Source organism: Dromiciops gliroides, chromosome 6 (assembly GCF_019393635.1).
Source record: "Dromiciops gliroides isolate mDroGli1 chromosome 6, mDroGli1.pri, whole genome shotgun sequence".
In the NCBI taxonomy this organism is placed as follows: Eukaryota; Metazoa; Chordata; class Mammalia; order Microbiotheria; family Microbiotheriidae; genus Dromiciops; species Dromiciops gliroides.
In genome coordinates, this window is record NC_057866.1 from 24,515,005 (window position 1) to 24,532,221 (window position 17,217).

The 17,217-nt window shown below is 51.5% G+C and overlaps 1 protein-coding gene across 11 annotated transcripts in view; it reads left to right on the top strand.

The window, feature by feature from the left end:
- The window catches only part of PHF21A (PHD finger protein 21A), a 228,441-nt gene extending 211,498 nt beyond the window's left edge, over positions 1–16,943 (top strand). For 8 of the 11 annotated variants that reach the window (XM_043971396.1, XM_043971394.1, XM_043971399.1 and 5 more), the window contains 6 exons: positions 313–373; positions 3,562–3,725; positions 6,719–6,874; positions 9,784–9,859; positions 11,757–11,860; positions 16,166–16,943. In XM_043971396.1, coding sequence (XP_043827331.1) covers positions 313–373; positions 3,562–3,725; positions 6,719–6,874; positions 9,784–9,859; positions 11,757–11,860; positions 16,166–16,420 — 816 coding nt within the window. In that variant the 3' untranslated portion in view covers positions 16,421–16,943. Of the gene's footprint in view, positions 1–312; positions 374–3,469; positions 3,493–3,561; positions 3,726–6,718; positions 6,875–9,783; positions 9,860–11,756; positions 11,861–16,165 lie in introns of all 11 variants that reach the window. The other 3 variants (XM_043971402.1, XM_043971403.1, XM_043971404.1) reach the window with 1 other exon arrangement.
- The last annotated feature ends 274 nt before the right edge of the window (positions 16,944–17,217 follow it).

Sequence of the window (17,217 nt, forward strand, 5' to 3'; positions counted from 1 at the left end):
CTGTCGTTCCTGAGTTTGAACTAGCACGAACCCGGGATAGAACTGTGAGTCATCAGGGGCCTGCCCAGCACTAGGGAGGCCCTTTGAGGCCCTGTTCCCAGATGTTGGAACTCCCCTAGGATGGGGGGGAGGGTCTGAGAGCCAGGTCTCTAAGCAGTAAGACTGAAGTAAGTGCCGAGACCTAATGGCAACAAGGCCTGAAGGGTTAACTTATTGACGAGCACCATGTCCCGTATTTTCAGCTTGCTCACGTGGTACGTATTTAATAATGACCTAGCAGCTCAGCTAAGTTCCCTTTCTATGTTCCCAAAGCGTAAGAAGAGTGCAGTCACCTACTTGAACAGCACAATGCATCCTGGGACCCGGAAGAGAGGTGAGTATCTTTCAGCATCCCTCCCTTGCTAATGCTCTGCTGTCTGCTTGTGCCCTGCATCCGCCCCCTCCTGAGAAGAGGTCTTTATTCTGTGAGAACAGGAAGAGGAAGATGAGGGTATTTGTCCTTAGGGCTGGTGAGGTTTAGCCAAAAGATGGCCTGAGTGGAGCTTCAGCTGAGCCAGCTCAGGGGACGGCTTCAGTGCCACCTTTCTGCCCCAAGTTTACCAGGGCATCCAAGGGCTCAGTGTGCCAAGCACCTGGCCCAGCAGAGCCTCCTGTTGCTGAGGGACTCTTCATGCAGTCTGGCTCCTGCTGCCACCAGGAGGCAGAGTATGATGCTCAACTTGTTATTCTTCAGATTCCTAGAAAGAGCAAGTCATATGGAATCCCCCATGTACACAAGAAAAGGTTATCCAAATACTCTGCCCAAAACAGGAAACCCCAAGGATCCCAATTGTTTCATTTCAGACCTCACTCTTGACATTCTGTGCTGCAGAAGAGAGTGGAGTGAGTTCTCTGCACGGCTCTGAATGGGTTAACATGGGATTGGTCCTTTAAAAATGGTACCCAGTGGCTTCTGGATATCTGTGAGACATCCCAGGGTCCCTTTCTCCATGAGATATCATATCCCTGAATCCTAGTACGATGCCAAGGCTGGTAGGCGTACTAATTCTGTCAATCTTCACAGACCCAAAGTGTCTCCCCCTCCAGTGGTAACAAATTCCAACATTAATAAATATTGACCCTTAGGAAATTCTTCCCAAAGTCTAAACTAAATCCCCTAAAGGTCTAGAAGGCCAATGGGGAGAAGCTGGTAGTTGGAGTGGCAAAGAATAGGCATGTTGGAGAAAATCTGTGAGCAAGGCAGGGAAAGAGGGTGATCATCAGTCGTGTCCCCTAGATTGGGCCAATAGCATCCCATGGACTAGAATTCAACAAGAGACATGGGAAACTCGATCAAGTCTGAAGTTCCCAGGAGGAAGAAGAGGGAGAGGTGTCTAAAGAAGTCAGTGTGACTGCACAGGGAACTCACAAGGAAACTGATTTTTTAAAGACATGTAGGCAGCAGAAGCAGGAGAAAAACGGAAGTGTAGCAAGGTCCGGGAGGAAGAGGGTGGGCGTGGACTAAGGCCAGGGAGGAAAAGGGGTGACTAAAGGAAGGTGGCCCTCTTCTCCCAAATGTAACTGATAGGAAATAGAAAAGTGGGAGGTGAAGCCCTTGCTCTTCAAGGACTCCTGCCGCCACTGACCTGCCCACGTCACTAGGGCCCAGGGTGCTCTGAGACCAGTCGGTACAGTTGTTAAGTTAGGCTCAGGGGTCTCAGAGCCGCTGCACCTAAGAGAGACCAAAGCTGTTTTCTAGAAAAGAGTTTGGCTTCCTTGTCTGAACTCGAGAACATAGGAAGGAGACAGCCATGGCGCTTCCAAGAGCCATCGCGACTGGTCCGAAGGAGCCGGCTTCACATCCTGACGCATATGGGCCATTCACTTGCGCTCCCAGTGCCCTTGGCAACTCACTAAGAGGATCAAGTTGCATTTGTAGAGAGTTTATTTACTGCTGAAGCCCCAAGTCCAGTTCCAGGATCAGGGAGTGGTGAGGAGGAGATGTGACCCAGCTTTTAGCAAAGCATTTGATAAAGGCTCCCAGCGATCCTTGAGAACAAGCAGAGAGCAGGCTTGGTGGTAGCACAGTTGGGTGGTTTCCAAACAGATCGACTGACTTGACCCAGATAGTCATCATTAATATGTGATTTCAGCTTGGAAGAAGGTCTCCAGTGTAGTGCCCCAGGGATCTGTGCTTGGCCCTGGGCTGGGTTGTTTGTCAATAGCATCAGATTTGCAAATAATATGAAACTAGGCATGAAAACAGACATGTTAGATGTTGGGATCAATATTCACAACTCTGCCATGAGAATGGACTGGATCAAGGAAGTGAGAAGGAATAGGGATGGACTTAAAGACATACACTTGGGTTTAAGAATCATCCCAGGGGGCGGCTAGGTGGCGCAGTGGATAGAGCACTGGCCATGGATTCAGGAGGACCTGAGTTCAAATCTGGCCTCAGGCACTTGACACTTACTAGCTGTGTGACCCTGGGCAAGTCACTTAACTCTTATTGCCCCACCCCAAAAAAAAATCATCCTGACAAGAGCAGGCTGGACAAGTCAGTGCAGAACCCAACCCACATGGCCAGCTTATCCCCAGCAGGTCATGGTACTTCTAACAGAGAACTCAGCCCGCATTCTCCATTCCCCTGGTGATGGGCATTTTTGTCCAGCATCTGGCCTTCCTTTCCTCTTTTCCTTTCTGTGCGCTGGCTGTGCCCCTCTGGTGGCTGGCAGCTTAGGGGCACTGAGGACAAGGGATCTGGCTCACACGTGTCAATTGGCTTTGAGGTTTTCTTCCGGGGGTTACAGCTCCAGTCAGACCACTCAGTCAGTGACATTGCCGATCATGGTGCCCTCTGGGGACTTTGGAAGAAACCTAATTTTTAGGCTTGTGGCTCCCAGCAACCCATGTGGTTTATGGGAAGGGCTGGTAAAGGTGAACACTTGTCAGTCACCCACTAAAATGGCGGATAGGAGATAAATTCATCAGTGAGCCAGCAATACCTTTTTAGTGGGTCTGCTCTGACCACAGATCTATCCCTGGATCTGCTCATAAGTGGCAAAGGAGACTCACTTGGATGTTGCCTTGCCCTGCTTCTGCCCGTGCTTACACGCAGAATGAGCAAACTGTGGGCCAAAGAGGAGAGTAGGAAGAAAGGGAGGATTGAGGATGTGCATGGATCCCTAGGTCGACCAGATCTGTGGAAGTCAGATTAGACATCAGGGAGAACAGACATTCTCTGTGGATCCTCACTTTGGTTCCCCACTGGGATTGTGGCATCCATTCCCTCCCCAGCGCCCTTCGTAAACTGCCCCTGGCAATGACCTGTTAGCACAGCTGAGGACCTTCCCTCGCGCTTCTCAGCCGCGTTGCTGCCGTGAGACATCGATGTTTCTAATGACATTTAAATCTCAGCTTCTCTTCCTCTCTTTGTGACCGTTGTACTAACCTCCTGTCTGCTCCCTCACTTCCTTTTCCATGCTAGCCAATGAGGATCCCTGGCCAAAGGTATGTGAGATCATCTTCCCCTCTCTCCCCTTTCTTCCTCCCCTTTTGTTCCCTTCTCTCGGCATGTAGGTCGTCCTCCAAAATACAATGCGGTGCTGGGCTTTGGGGCCCTGACCCCAGCGTCCCCCCCATCCAGTCATCCTGACTCCCCTGAAAATGAAAAGGCAGAGACCACATTCACTTTCCCTGCGTCTGTTCAGCCCGTGTCCTTGCCCAGCCCCACCTCCACAGACGTAAGTAATCCGGAAAACGTTCTCTCTGAGAGCTGCTCACAGGGGCCGCCTCTGTACTCAGCACACGTGCTCGGTCCGACCCCTTGGGGTAGCGCTCCGCCACTCAAGTATGTTCCATAGCCTCCTACGTACCGTACAGACTCAGGAGATGAGTTTCTTCTGGAGCCGAGGGGCTGGCTATGTTAACAAAGCATCTTGCAGTGAAATCAGGATGCCCAGACCCAGCTTTGGGCTGACTGGACTTGATGACTTAAAAACAATGCCCAAGAAATAAGCAGATTGGGGTCACGTTAGTGACTAGCAGTAGCATTCCCATACTCATTCACATTTTGGAAACAATCATCCAGCATCAGCCGTTCGTTCTCCAGAAGTTCTTGTGCCCAGTCTCACGTGGCTAAAGGCAGCTGCAGGACTTGCCTTTGGGGTGGGGTGGAGTGGGTCAAATATAGGTCATGAGGGAGGCTTGTTACAGATCAGCCCCTTCACACCACCAGAGTATAAACTGAGGCCCTAACAGTGGATCACCACGTAGACCAGTAGCAGGAGCCAAACCCACTTCTCATCTAAATCACAAAGTCCGTGGCATTGGGCAAAATGCTCTCTGGAATAGGTTCTCCCTTAGAGAGGTGAGGAGTAAGCCCTGAGTGCCAAGGCTGCCCCCTCCACTGTAGCAGTCATCTGTGAGCTGATGACCACAGTCAGTGAGACCCAAGCCCAAGGTCCACGATGGGCCCAGGCTGGAGTCCCCTTTGTCCTTTGGATGAGCGTGTAGACCCTGGTGCAGCGCAGGCGATCCCATCGCCACAGGGACTTCTGGGTGGCAGCCCCCGGCCGGGTGACAGACCCCTATTGAGAAACCGAGGCACATTTTTCTTAGACTGAACCCAAAGGGCCTGCTGAGATCACACTGCAAACCAGCAGTGTTTGTCTGGTTCCACTTTACAACGCAAACGTTCTTTTTAGAAGCCTGGAGACACGCTCCGAGTCCCCAATGGAAGGGCTTTCTAGCTTGCACTTCCCCCAGTAGTGGCAGACAACATCCATTAAACAATAACAGTGGAGAGGAAGCTGGGGCCATGGGTTTGGAGAAGAGAAGGAACTTGGGCAGAGTGATGAGGTGTGTGCATGCATGCACGTGGACGCTTTCACCAGTGATGAGGTCGCAGCTGACAGGGGCCAGGGCTCCCTACTGGTGTCAGAGCTCAGGCCTCTATCGACTTGCCTTTTGATTCAGAGTACTCATTATCGGTGCCCTTGATTCCCAGCACAGTCTGTTCCTGGGCCTCCCAGCCCTGGCCTTGTGCTGAGGAATAACTTTATAGGAGATGAAGTAGCTTCACCTTGTTTGCTCCTTCCCATAGGCCACCCACAGAGGTTAGCACTGCCTTGTGAGGGGCCCAGTTTTGCCTTCCCCTTTAGGTTCTCAGCCCCACAGAGCAGCACAGCTCAGCTGGGCCTCACAACATTCCCATAGTTCTTTATTGAAAACTTGAGCCTCCACTTCCACAAAGCCCCCTCTATCGATGAGCTTGCATGGAGCTGCTGCAGGCAGGCCCAGCCAGGTGTGTGCCTTATGCAGGAGCGACCCTCCAGAGAAGGAGAGGCCGGCGGCCCCTTCCAGCAGCACTCAGTCTGAGAGTGGAGCCATAGGAGGGAGAGGAGCTCATCAGCAGGGGAGATGGGCCGAGTAGCTGGTTTACTGCCCAGAGCTAACATTTCCCTGTTGTTAAAGATTAAAATCTGCCACTTTTACTCCTGTGACTACACTCACTCCCCAGTCCTAGGTAAGCAGACCACCTGGAGAGAGAATAGAAAACTCACTCGCCTTTGCTTAGCGGCCTCCATAAACAGAGGCCCACATGCAGCCTCAGGATTCCCCTCGGGCTCCTCTCGTACCCAGTCTGGTGTCCCTTGTGTGCAGGGTCTAGAGCAGAGCTGCGTAAACTGGGGGGTTGCAACCTCATGGGGGGGAGGAACTGAACGGGGGCCATGAAGAATTAGGCAGCAAATGTTTGATGTGTGTACCTATTTTATATGCTGTATACCCATGACCCTGGGCAAGTCACTTAACCCCAATTGCCTCACCAAAGAAAAGGTAATGAATTATATACCGTATACCCAGGGTCATGTAAAAACTTCTTGGGCAAAAAGGCATCAAGAATGGAACAAGTTTAAAAAGCCCTGCTCTAGATGAGGCCCCCGTGCTTCCTCCCAGTTACACTCTGGGCCTGCTCCGATCACCCTGGGCCCTGCCATTCCCAGCCCTGTTCAGAGAGGGCCTGAGCAGCACCCTCGCCCCCACCCACTGGGGGACTTTGTTGTGCAGATCAGCATTAAGCTGCCAATGATAAGGGCAAGAAAGGGGACAGCAGATCTGACCCTGCCTCAAGGAAGGAGCAGCATCTCCGAGCTGGGCCTGGGCTCCCCTTCTGGTGTGCAGAGCCTGGCTCGGACAGCCCAGGTGCTTAACAAATGTGTATTGACTAACTGGCTGTCTGTGTGGCCTTGGGCAGGTCCCTCTCCCTTGCCAGGTCTCAGCTTCCTCTTCTGCACATTGAAGGGGCAGGATGAGGTGGCCGTGATTTGACACCTCCCACCCCTGGTCACCAAAATCGGCTTCAGAGCTTGAGATTCAGGGGTTGTTTGTTTCCCCTCACAAAAGCCTTTTGAAATGGAACCAGGTGCCTCTTGGGTATAGCGGTTTCTCTAAACTCTGACTAAAATCTGAAAATCATCTTAGCCCCTTGGAGAACAGCACAGCTCTCCACAGGGCCTCCAGGTGGCCCGGCTCCTGGCCCAGAGTAGGGCTCGGGGAGGGGGATGGGAAGGGACAAAGCCGGGGTACTCCCTCTCTTGGATCTCGAAAGGGGATGGAGTTGTGTCGCTCTGCCCGTAGCATTTGGTTGTGCTAAAAAAATTCATCTCGAGTGTGAATGTCAAGTAAAAATTTACGTTTCTGCCCTCTCTCTCACCCCCTCCTCTCCATGTCTTAGGGTGACATCCATGAGGATTTTTGCAGCGTTTGCAGAAAAAGTGGGCAGTTATTAATGTGTGACACATGTTCCCGTGTGTATCACCTGGACTGTCTGGACCCTCCTCTGAAAACTATTCCCAAGGGCATGTGGATCTGTCCCAAATGTCAAGACCAGGTACTGTGGGAGGGATAGGGAGGTGCAGACACTGACACCTGCGTGGCTGGGGCCGGCTTGGCTTTGCAGACCAACCACTCCTGCCCCTTAACTGGGAATCAGCTGGCTGGGAATGGCGGAGAGCACAGCCCATCACCAACACCGCCCAGACACACAGAGCCCATTAGAATGCTTGATGGTGCTCTCCTGGGTGCTGAGCTGGTGCACCCCACTCCATGCCCATGGTTCCCTCTGAGGTTTTCCAGCCTCTTCATGAGATGGCTGCTGAGTGTCCAATTGGAAATGGAGTTTATACAAGCTTTCCTTAATGGAAAGGACACGTGCGGAGCTGCCACTGCCTTTGTCTCCTGTTCTCTCTAATGCACAGCACCCCAAGAACAGTCTTAAGTCAGGGCCTGTGTCTGTTCAGCTCCCCCCAGGAACAAAATCCTCCCAAAGAAATGCCCAGCTGATGGTGTACAGGCCCATCACTCACCTCCACTGGCTCCAGCTTCAGGAAACCCCCTATAAAGCACTATCTCAGTTTTCTACCACTGACGCCCCTGGAGCCAGAATGAACAAATTCTTATCACCCCAGAAGCCAGAAAAACCCATGAGTACTTTGTCTCAACTCCCAGGATTCCTGGATGGAGAAAAGCTCACATTTTTTTCTCTTAACCTGGTGCTAACCTAAATCCACAGGATGCTTCCAAACCATACCAAGATGCAATAGAGAGTGGTAGGCTTGAGTGGGAGACTCCAGACTCTCAACCCTTCTCTTCCTCACGCCTCTTAAGTGAATAGTCATTGTCCAGATCATTTACTTTTAGCACAGAACTGATGTCAGTTTTTTGGTCAGATTGGCCCTGGAAAGAAATATTTCATATTTTTGGCTTTCTTAACATTTTATTGGTAATCGTGTTTCTTACATCACCATAATGATTTCAAGCATCCCTTCCCTCCCCGAGAGCCACCCCACATAACAGTGACATTTTTGAGAGAGAAAAAAAAATCTGTCCAACTGATGAATACAGCGAAAAAGTCCAAAAGCATGCAATGTGCAGCACCTGGGGCTTCTCCCACCTCCACGAAAGTGAGGTTGGGATGTCCTCTCATATCTCTTCCTTCAAGTCCTACTTGGTCTTATTTATAATTTTGTTACATTTGCTTTTGATCTTTCCACTTACATTGTTGGGGTTACCTTGTATGTTGTTTTGGAATTTTTTTTGGCTCTGCTGACTTAGCTCTGCATCAGTTCTTGTAGAACTTTCCCTATTTCTCTGTGTTCATCCCATTCATCATTTTTATAGCACAGCAGTATTGCATTACATTCATGTACCGCAGTTTGTTTAGCCATTCCCCAGTTGATGGACATCTATCTTGTTTGCAGTTCTTAGCTACCTATCACCAAAAGTGCTGCTGTAAATATGTTGGAGGATGTGGGGACTTTCTATGTACCTATGGCTTCCTTGGGGTATAGGCCCAGTTAGAGAATTTCTGGTCCAGAGGGTATGGATATTTTAGTCACTTCATTTGCATAATTCCAGATTGCTTCCTAAAGGGTTGTGCCATTTCACAGCTCTACCGATATTGTATTAGTGTGCCTCTGATTCCACAATCCCTCCAACATTGGTTATTGCCCTTTTTTGTAATTTTTTTCCCAATTTGTAGCTTGTAAAATGAAACCACAGGGGTATTTTGATTTTTATTTCTCTTATTATTGGTGATTTGGAGCATTCTTTCATGTGGTTGTTAACACTTTGTGATTGTTCTTTTGAGAACTGACTGTTCATATCCTTTGATCATTTATCTATTGGGGAATGGCTGCCAGTCATCCATATGTCTATTTGTATATATGTATACACATGTATGTGTGTATACACATGCATATACATATGTGCATATACATACACGTGTGTTGATTAACATGTATAATTAGTTAACATATATATTAATCATTTACATATCTTGGATACCAAACCCTTAACAGAGAAACTTGATACAAAAATGTTTTCCCATTTCACTACTTCCCTTCTTATCCTAGGTACATTAGTTTTGTCTGTGCAGAAGCTTTTCAGTTTTGAGTAATCAAATTTATCTCTTATATTTTGTAACTGCATCTGTCCCTTGTTTGGTTATGAATACGTTGCCTACCTTTAGCTGTGAGAGGCATATAATGTTTTTCTTCTAATTTTCATAGTGTTACCTTTAATATTAAGATCACAAATCAAAAAAATAAAACAAAAAACAAAATCTTAATAAAAAAAACACCTATCAATTTAGACTGTATCATAGAATGTGGTATAAGGTATTGATCTAAGCCTAACTTCTGCCAGATTAAGGAGCTTTTTCTTAGGTCATTTATATTTTCCACTTGATCCAGCTCTGGGCTATTGAGTTTTATTGTGTATTTTTAGAGGGGACAATGCTGAAAACTGAGAGAGAACCTGGGTGAGGCCATGGCTAAGCTTGTTATTGATTGCCGCCATCACACCAGTTTATCAGCATCAGTGATGAGATCCCAGGAACAGGAGAAGGTGGGGAGGAAGTCACAGCCCAGGCCGGAAAATGGGGTCTGCCTGCGTGCAGCATTGTTGGATGGCTCAGAGAGGCTTCTGCTCTTTGTCTGTCTGTCTGTCTGTCTGAGCCCATCGGGCAGCTGCCAGGCTTTTCCCAAGCCTCCATCCACAATGGAAGCTCAGGGCTTCCTCTGGAGAAGCTGGAGGCCACTGGGAGTCTTGCCTAGTTTATCCCCACAAACAGATGCTCATGAGAGAGGGACCAGGTAGAGCAGAACCAATAACGTCCCCCGTCAGTATTTACAGCCACTCTTTCTACAAGGTTATGTCTGCCGATAACCTGGTGTGTTCTTCTGTATGTGTGTGCCTTTCTCAAAGTGAAATTCTGATCATTGGAACGTGTTCTTTCAGATGCTGAAAAAAGAAGAAGCGATTCCTTGGCCTGGGACTTTAGCAATTGTTCATTCCTATATTGCCTACAAAGCAGGTAAAGAATGGTGGTGGCCTCATTGGGCCATTCCTCATAGGAGGCCACATTTGCTTTTAAAAGTAAATTGAGGGGCAGCTAGATGGCACAGTGGTTAAAGCACCGGCCCTGGATTCAGGAGTACCTGAGTTCAAATCCGGCCTCAGACACTTGACACTTACTAGCTGTGTGACCATGGGCAAGTCACTTAACCCCCATTGCCTAAAAAAAAAAAAAAAAAGTAAATTGAGGGGGCAACTAGGTGGCACAGTGGATAGAGCACTGGCCCTGGATTTAGAAGGACCTGAGTTCAAATCCAGCCTCAGACACTTGACACTTACTAGCTGTGTGATCCTGGGCAAGTCACTTAACCCCAATTGCCTCACCAAAAAAAAAAAAAGTAAATTGAACCCTCAAAAAAAAAAGTAAATTGAACCTTTAAACTAAGAACTTTTAATTGAAAGAGATGGTTAAGTTTGGGGAAGAAGCAAGAAATGATAACCTATTAACCTGGAGCCATGGTTTCGGAAAACCGAGTCTCATCTCAGTTAAATTCCACAAATGAAACCTGGATGGAGTGCTTGCCCATATCCAAGGCATAACGTTAGTAAATACAGCTCCCACTCTTAAGGAGCTCACAAGCTAATTAGGGGGAAAGAGGAAACCTGTCTACAGATGACTGAAATAAGACGTGCGTCACAGCAGTGGGCAGAGGTGAGGAGTGGAGAAGGGATCGGTGATTGCTGCCAACTTGGGAGATCAGGGCAAACTTCTTGAGAGAGTTGGCACTGATAATGGCTCTCAAAAGACAGAGGTCAGAGGGGAGGGAGGCCGCTCTGGGCACCATGGGGCAGGTGGCACAAACAGAAACTGGACACGGTGAGAGGGAGGTTGGCCCATTGTGACCAGAAAGCATCTGTGTGTGTGAAAAACAACTGGAGAGGGCCCTGGGAGTCAGACTTTGAATTCCAGGATGAGGAATCTGTGCAATAATTCATTAGGTAACAAGGAGCCACCCTCAGTTCTTGAGCAGAAAAGCAATTAGAAAAATTACTCAGGAGGCTTGTTGTGTAGAGAATGGCTGGGAGAGCCTGGAAGGAGAAAGAACAGCTAATGAGACTCTGTCCACAAGGTCATCTATCCTCAATCTTGGGGGTCTCAGGATAGATGCATCCACACTCTTAAAAATTACTGAATAATTTTACCCTTATGGACCCTCTTCAAGGGTTTTGGGGAACCCCCAGGGGCCTCAGAGCACACTTTAAGAACTGCTGCTCTGGGTGAGAGCTGAGGGCCTAAATTTGGGGTGGTTTCAGTGCACATTAAAAAGAGTGGCTGGTAGGGGCAGCTAGGTGGCGCAGTGGATAAAGCACCGGCCCTGGGTTCAGGAGTACCTGAGTTCAAATCTGACTTGAGACACTTGACACTTACTAGCTGTGTGACCCTGGGCAAGTCACTTAACCCCCATTGCCCCGCAAAAACAACAACAAAAAAAGAGTGGCTGGATAAGAACAAGGCATGATGGGCAAGAGGCAGCAGCTGATGTCATCAAAGATGACCATGGCATTATGAAGCCGGATAATGAGGAACGTCGACTGCCATTGACAACAATGGCAGAGTCAGGAGAAAGGAGAGAGGGGCATCCGCACAATCCTGCCCTTGAGGTGCACCCCCATCCACACAAGGGCCCCCCATCTTAGGAGAGGAAAGAACCAGGCCCTGGAGGTTGGAAGGGTGGCCCGGCCTTGAGCCCTGGCCCAGATCCTCCCTGGCCTTCCTACGCCTCGGTTTCTTGCCTGGAAAGTGAGGGTGATGAGGCCGGGAAAGCCCTCGGTGAAAGCTGTTTGAGTGTGGGTGCTGCTGCTGAGGCATCTTCTAGGAGAGACCCCTCATGAGGATGTCCCCCTTTGTGTTACAGCAAAAGAAGAGGAGAAACAGAAGCTGCTTAAATGGAGTTCAGATTTAAAACAGGAGCGAGAGCAGCTGGAGCAGAAGGTGAAACAGCTCAGCAATTCTATAAGTGTAAGGAGACCTCGTTCACTTGCTCATTAACCCTCCTGGGTCTCAGCCGCCCAGGTGACCCTGAGCGGGCTCAGCCAGCTCAGGGGTGGTGCATGCTGCTGCTGCTGGGCCCTGGCACATCCGTGCCATGTGCTTGTACAAGTCTAGGCAGAACAGGTAGAAAGCATCAGACCCCAGGCAGTTTGAAGAGTGAGACACATGCGGGTGGGGAACTTGGGGAAGATGCCTCAGAGCTGGAGGGAAGGAGGGGGAGTATTCCAGGCACCTGGGGGCTGCCAGGACAGAGGCGCAGAGATGGGCAAGAGGGGTCGTCTGAGAGATTTTGGAAAGCCGTCCCCGAGGCAATAGGGAGCCACTAGGGATTATTGTGTGGGGAGTAACCTGCTCAGACCCACTCTTAAGGAAGGTCGCTTTGATGGCTGTCAAGAGGATGGCCGGCAGCGGGGAGAGACTTAGGGCAGAGGGACAGAGAGGAGGTCATGCCAGGGAGCCTGAGGTGGGCCGAGGTAGAAGGGCTCACGGGAAATCCAGCGTGTGGAGGTGAGCACAGTAAGGTTTGGCAGCAGGGTAGATTGTGGGGTCAAGGTTAACGCCAAGGTGACGAGCCTGGGAGACTGCAGGTGTGCCGCTACCCTTGGCAGAAAGGGAAGTTGTGTCAACAGGTGCGGCTGGGGGGGGAAACACGAAAACAGGAAAAGTCCTGTTGAATTGGAAATGTTTCTGAGATGCTAGCCTGAGCAGTTGGTGATGAGAACCTGGGGCTGGGAAGGGAGCCAGTGGGAGTGGATGAGGTCACCCACAAGAGAGTGTAAGGACCAAAAAGAGGCCCGAGGACAGCCGGTGGGATGGTGGGTGATGTTTGACTGGCAGGAGATGACTCCCCAGTGCCCGGGCAGACGAGAGCAGCTTCTGCGGAGCTGTGGGTGAGGAGCCGGATGACACATGATGGAGGGCTGCGGGGAGAGAAGGAGGAGAGGGAGGGCGATGGCTCTTGGCACACTGGGCTCTAGGACAGGCCTTATAAGGTGGAGAAGACCTGGGCAGAAGGCAGGACGGAAAGGCCGAAGGTTGTGGGGGTCACCTGATCAGCTCTAGAAAATGGAGGGAGGGGAGATGTGGGGTCCAACACATGTGAGAAGGGAACTCAAGGACGAGGAGGAGAGAGGGACAGTGATGGAGAAGAGATGATAGAGAAGCCCGAGAGGCCGCTCCTGCCACATGGCCTTATGGAGAAGAGGCTTGGGGTAGCCTGTGTGAGCGTGCCAGCAGGCAGTGAGGGAGGAGAAATCCAGGGTTGGGGTCTGACCAGGGATGCGCAGCAGCAGCAAGAGGGGAGGGCTCGAGGGGAGAGGACAGAGTCACAGTGCGGTGGAAAATGAAGGCAGAGCAGGGGTAGCCACTGAGGAAATTAGGAGGGGCAGAGGCCTGGGGGGTTACCATAAGCAGAGAGTAGGTTTGGGGGAGAGGGGCAGTAATGGGAGGCCGTGATGAGACGGGAGAGGTCAGGGTCTCTGGTTATGAAGTGAGTGCTGAGAGGCAGGATGTGGTGACCCTGACTGGTGGCTGACGGGGAGGAAGAGGGGCCTGGGGGCTGGGATACAGCAACCCTCTCTAGCTTGTTGGCCAGCTAGTTTGGTGAAAGGAGAGATGGGGAGAAGCGGTGGAGAGCCAGGACCAGCGTGTAACGTGTGAAGGTGTTCGAAGGAGAGACTGGACCGACTCCTGTGTGGAGTGACTGGAATAATATACCAGTGACAGAGAGAATGCTTGTTTCTGACTGGGCATTTGTTTGTCTCACCAAGGAGAACAACCTTTGAACCAAAGATAACAAGAGAATTAAGGTTTTCAAAGGGCCGCCCCCTTAGTGAATCTTGGCTCGCGTGATTGGTGAACTCCAGGCTGAATCAGGAAGACCAGAATTCAAATCCTGCCTCACACTCTTCCTAGCTGTGTGACCCTGTGCAAGTCACTAAAGCTCTCTGAGTCCCTCTCTGGGGTGAGGAGAGAAGGGGAGGGAGAAAGAGAGAGGGAGACCCAGACAGAGACAGAGAGAATAACAAAAACCTCAGGGAAGGGGCAGCTAGGTGGCACAGTGGATAAAGCACCAGCCCTGGATTCAGGAGGACCTGAGTTCAAGTTTGGCCTCAGACACTTGACACTTACTAACTGTGTGACCCTGGGCAGGTCACTTAACCCTCATTGCCCCGAAAAAAGTAAAAAACAAAAAACCTCAGGGAGGAAGGCGATGCAGGGTGGGAAATGATCAGCGATGTCCAAGGGACTAAGAAGTATGAACACTAGGGGTGGCCAGGTAGCGCAGTGGATAGAGCACCGGCCCTGGAGTCAGGAGTACCTGAGTTCAAATCCAGCCTCAGACACTTAACACTTACTGTGTGACCCTGGGCAGGTCACTTAACCCTAGTTGCCTCACTAAAAAAAAAGAAGAAGAAGAAGAAGAAGTATGAACACTGGACTAAACATTTAAGTCAAGGATGCCCTGGAAGGGAGCAGTTTCAGCTGACTGGTAGAATCCGGGGCCAGGTTGTAAGAAAGTGAGAAGTGACATTGGAGGCACTGAGGGTCCCCTCGTTTTTTCTAAGAATCTGGGGGCCTGAGGGGCCTGGGCATGTTTGCAGATAGCTGGGGATGAGCCAATGGATATTCAGGATTGGGGGTGGGGGGCCAGGAAGCAGCAAAGGAGCACATTCCTGCAGAGGAGAGAGGGATGAGGGGATGAATGGAGGGCACAGGCAGAGAGAAAGGCTGGTCCTGGCAAGAAGGGTCAGAGAACGGGGCTGACGTTCAGGGGGTTTGATGACAGTGATGAAGAGAGGGAGCATTCATATGCCATTTGAAGGGTTGCAAAACGATCTCCATGTATGATCTCATCTGATCCTCGCAGCCACCTGGGAGGAGGGGACTGTCGTTATCTCCATTTTATAGATAAGGAAATTGAGGCAGACAGATTCAGAGACCATCTCTGAGCTCAGGTCTTCCAGTGTACCACCTAGCCACCCTGAGGTAGAGAATTGGGTCCCAAGAGCAAGGCTGGAAAGCCGTCTGTCTCAACAGTAGCCTGGCTTTGGGTGAGCTGTCCGCGAACTTGAGGTTTGGTTTGCAGCCAGGAGAGTCACTCGGCAGATCAGGCTGGGTTACGCAAGGCACCGGTATCACCTGAGAATGAGGTCCTCATGGCCTAGGCCCAGCAGGCAGACCGCACTGGGCATCCATAGAGTAGGGAAGGGCCCCAAAGGTGGAAGTGTAGCAGTGATGGTGATGACGATTCTTGGCTTGCTTGGCTCCAGAAGGAAGAATCAAGAGTTCTGGGGGGGGGATGCAGAGGGCACTTGACTGCTTGACCCAGACAAGATCTGCAAGAGGTAGAGGGTGCCTTGGGGGCAGTGGGGCCTCTGTGCGGGACCAGATGGGGAGGGGGGGGCTCCTGCAGGAATGAGCTGAGAGCTCATCTCCCAGCTTTGATGTGGGGTGGGGGGCACGGCGTAACAGGCCCCTCCACTTGTGGTAACCTGCAGCCCTTAGCTCTGTGGGTGTGGGGATGTCATAGCATGGAGGGGCGGGGCCGGAAGCTCATGTGGAGGGCAAGCTGCCCGAGCATCCCCCACACACACACCTTGCCACATATTCTGGCCCCTCAGCTTTTCCCTGTCACAAGCAAAACTAGAGGCTGCCCTGAAATGAGGCAGCAAAGACAGAGGCCAGTGTGGGCTGGGGTCCCTGTTCTGGCCTCCAGACAGAGTCCTCCGGAGCTCTGTAAACACTGACTGTGCTGGCACTGTGCTGAGCACTCAAGGCTCTCACACCCTGCTGAGAGAGACACCGAGCAAACAGATCTGTACAGGACAAATAGGGAACAGTCGGCCAAGGAGGGCCCTGGGGAAGGCGTCCTGGGGGAGCTGGATTTTAGCTAGAACGAGGCTGGGAGCAGAGGTGGAGGAGTGCCCCAGGCACAGGGGCAGCCAGAGAGAATGCGGGGAGCCTGGAGGCCAGGGGTCACCAGGCAGAGGAGCGTGTGGAGGGAGGGCTCACAAAGAGACCGAGCTCCAGACTCTTCCAGCTCCATGCCTTCTCTCTCCTGCTGTTCTGCCGGCAGGGCCCCAGGCGCCTGCTCTGAAGAACAGAGGCCTTAAGGATGAGCCTGCCCGGGAGACAGACAGACAGACAGGGCATGCTGTTCTCCCCCCACTTCCCGGCCCCTTCCCCTCCTCCCCCCTTTCCCCTCCCCCTGGGCAGGGGCCCAAGGACCGACCACTCAGCGCCCCTGTGCTCTTCCTTTTTTTGCTACAGAAATGCATGGAAGTGAAGAACAGCATCCTGGCGAGGCAGAAGGAGATGCACAGCTCCCTGGAGAAGGTCAAGCAGCTGATCCGTCTCATCCACGGCATCGACCTGTCCAAGCCCATGAACTCTGAGGCCGGCTTGGCGGCCGTGCCCAATGGCCCGGACTGCACGCCTCCCGCGCCCGCGGCGGCCTCCACGCCGGCGCCCTCGCCCTCGCCGAGCTGCACAGTGAACTGTAACAAGGGCGAAGAGACTAAATAACAGGGCCCAGCCAAGGGGCCGGCAGCGGGACCCCGAAAACGCCAGAAAAGCCGAGCCGCGTTTCTTCTGGGAAGGGCAGGATTCCTTTGGTTAAAGCTTTGGCTCCAGAGAGAGAAGATGCTTGTGCCAGGTGGCGCCGGAGTTTGCCAATTGATCCTCCTTCTTCTGTGTGTACATGCAAAGTCTGGACCGCATCACATGAAACAGTGCCAGCTGGGGGTGCTTTGTCAGCACCGTGCCAAGTGAAATATATATTTACTCTCTCTATTCTACACCAGTGTGTGCCTGCAGCAGCCTCCACAGCCATGAGGGCTTGGCTTGGGTTGGGCTGGGCTGGGGAGCAGGGAACAAGAGACGAGAGCAGCTTTCAGATCCTTATTTGCTGAGCAGTTGGTTTAGGTGGGGAAAAAGAAGTCCAAAGAGTGTGTGGGCTTTCCTGTTTCTAAACTCTCACGACTATAAAACCAAAAACAACAAAAAAAGGAAATCCAGATTTAAGCAATCGCAGTGCCCAGAAGGGGTGGGGAGGGCAGGGAGGGCAGGGGAGGGGGGGGGGGCGCAAGGGTGGGAAAAGTATATCAAATAAGCAGTATTTAATATCAGTGGCAGAGGGAGAGGGGCCGGGTGCCAGGGGATGGTCACGACAAGTGGCCCCCGGGTCTGTTTCTCCCTGCGTACCCAGCTCCCGCTTTGGCGGGGGCCCCGGCCCCACCACCTCAGGCTCCCCCCAATCCTTCCGGAGCATGAGCTCACCCTGGATCTGCCCCGGGGCCAGCTGCACTTTCTGGGGGGTGGGG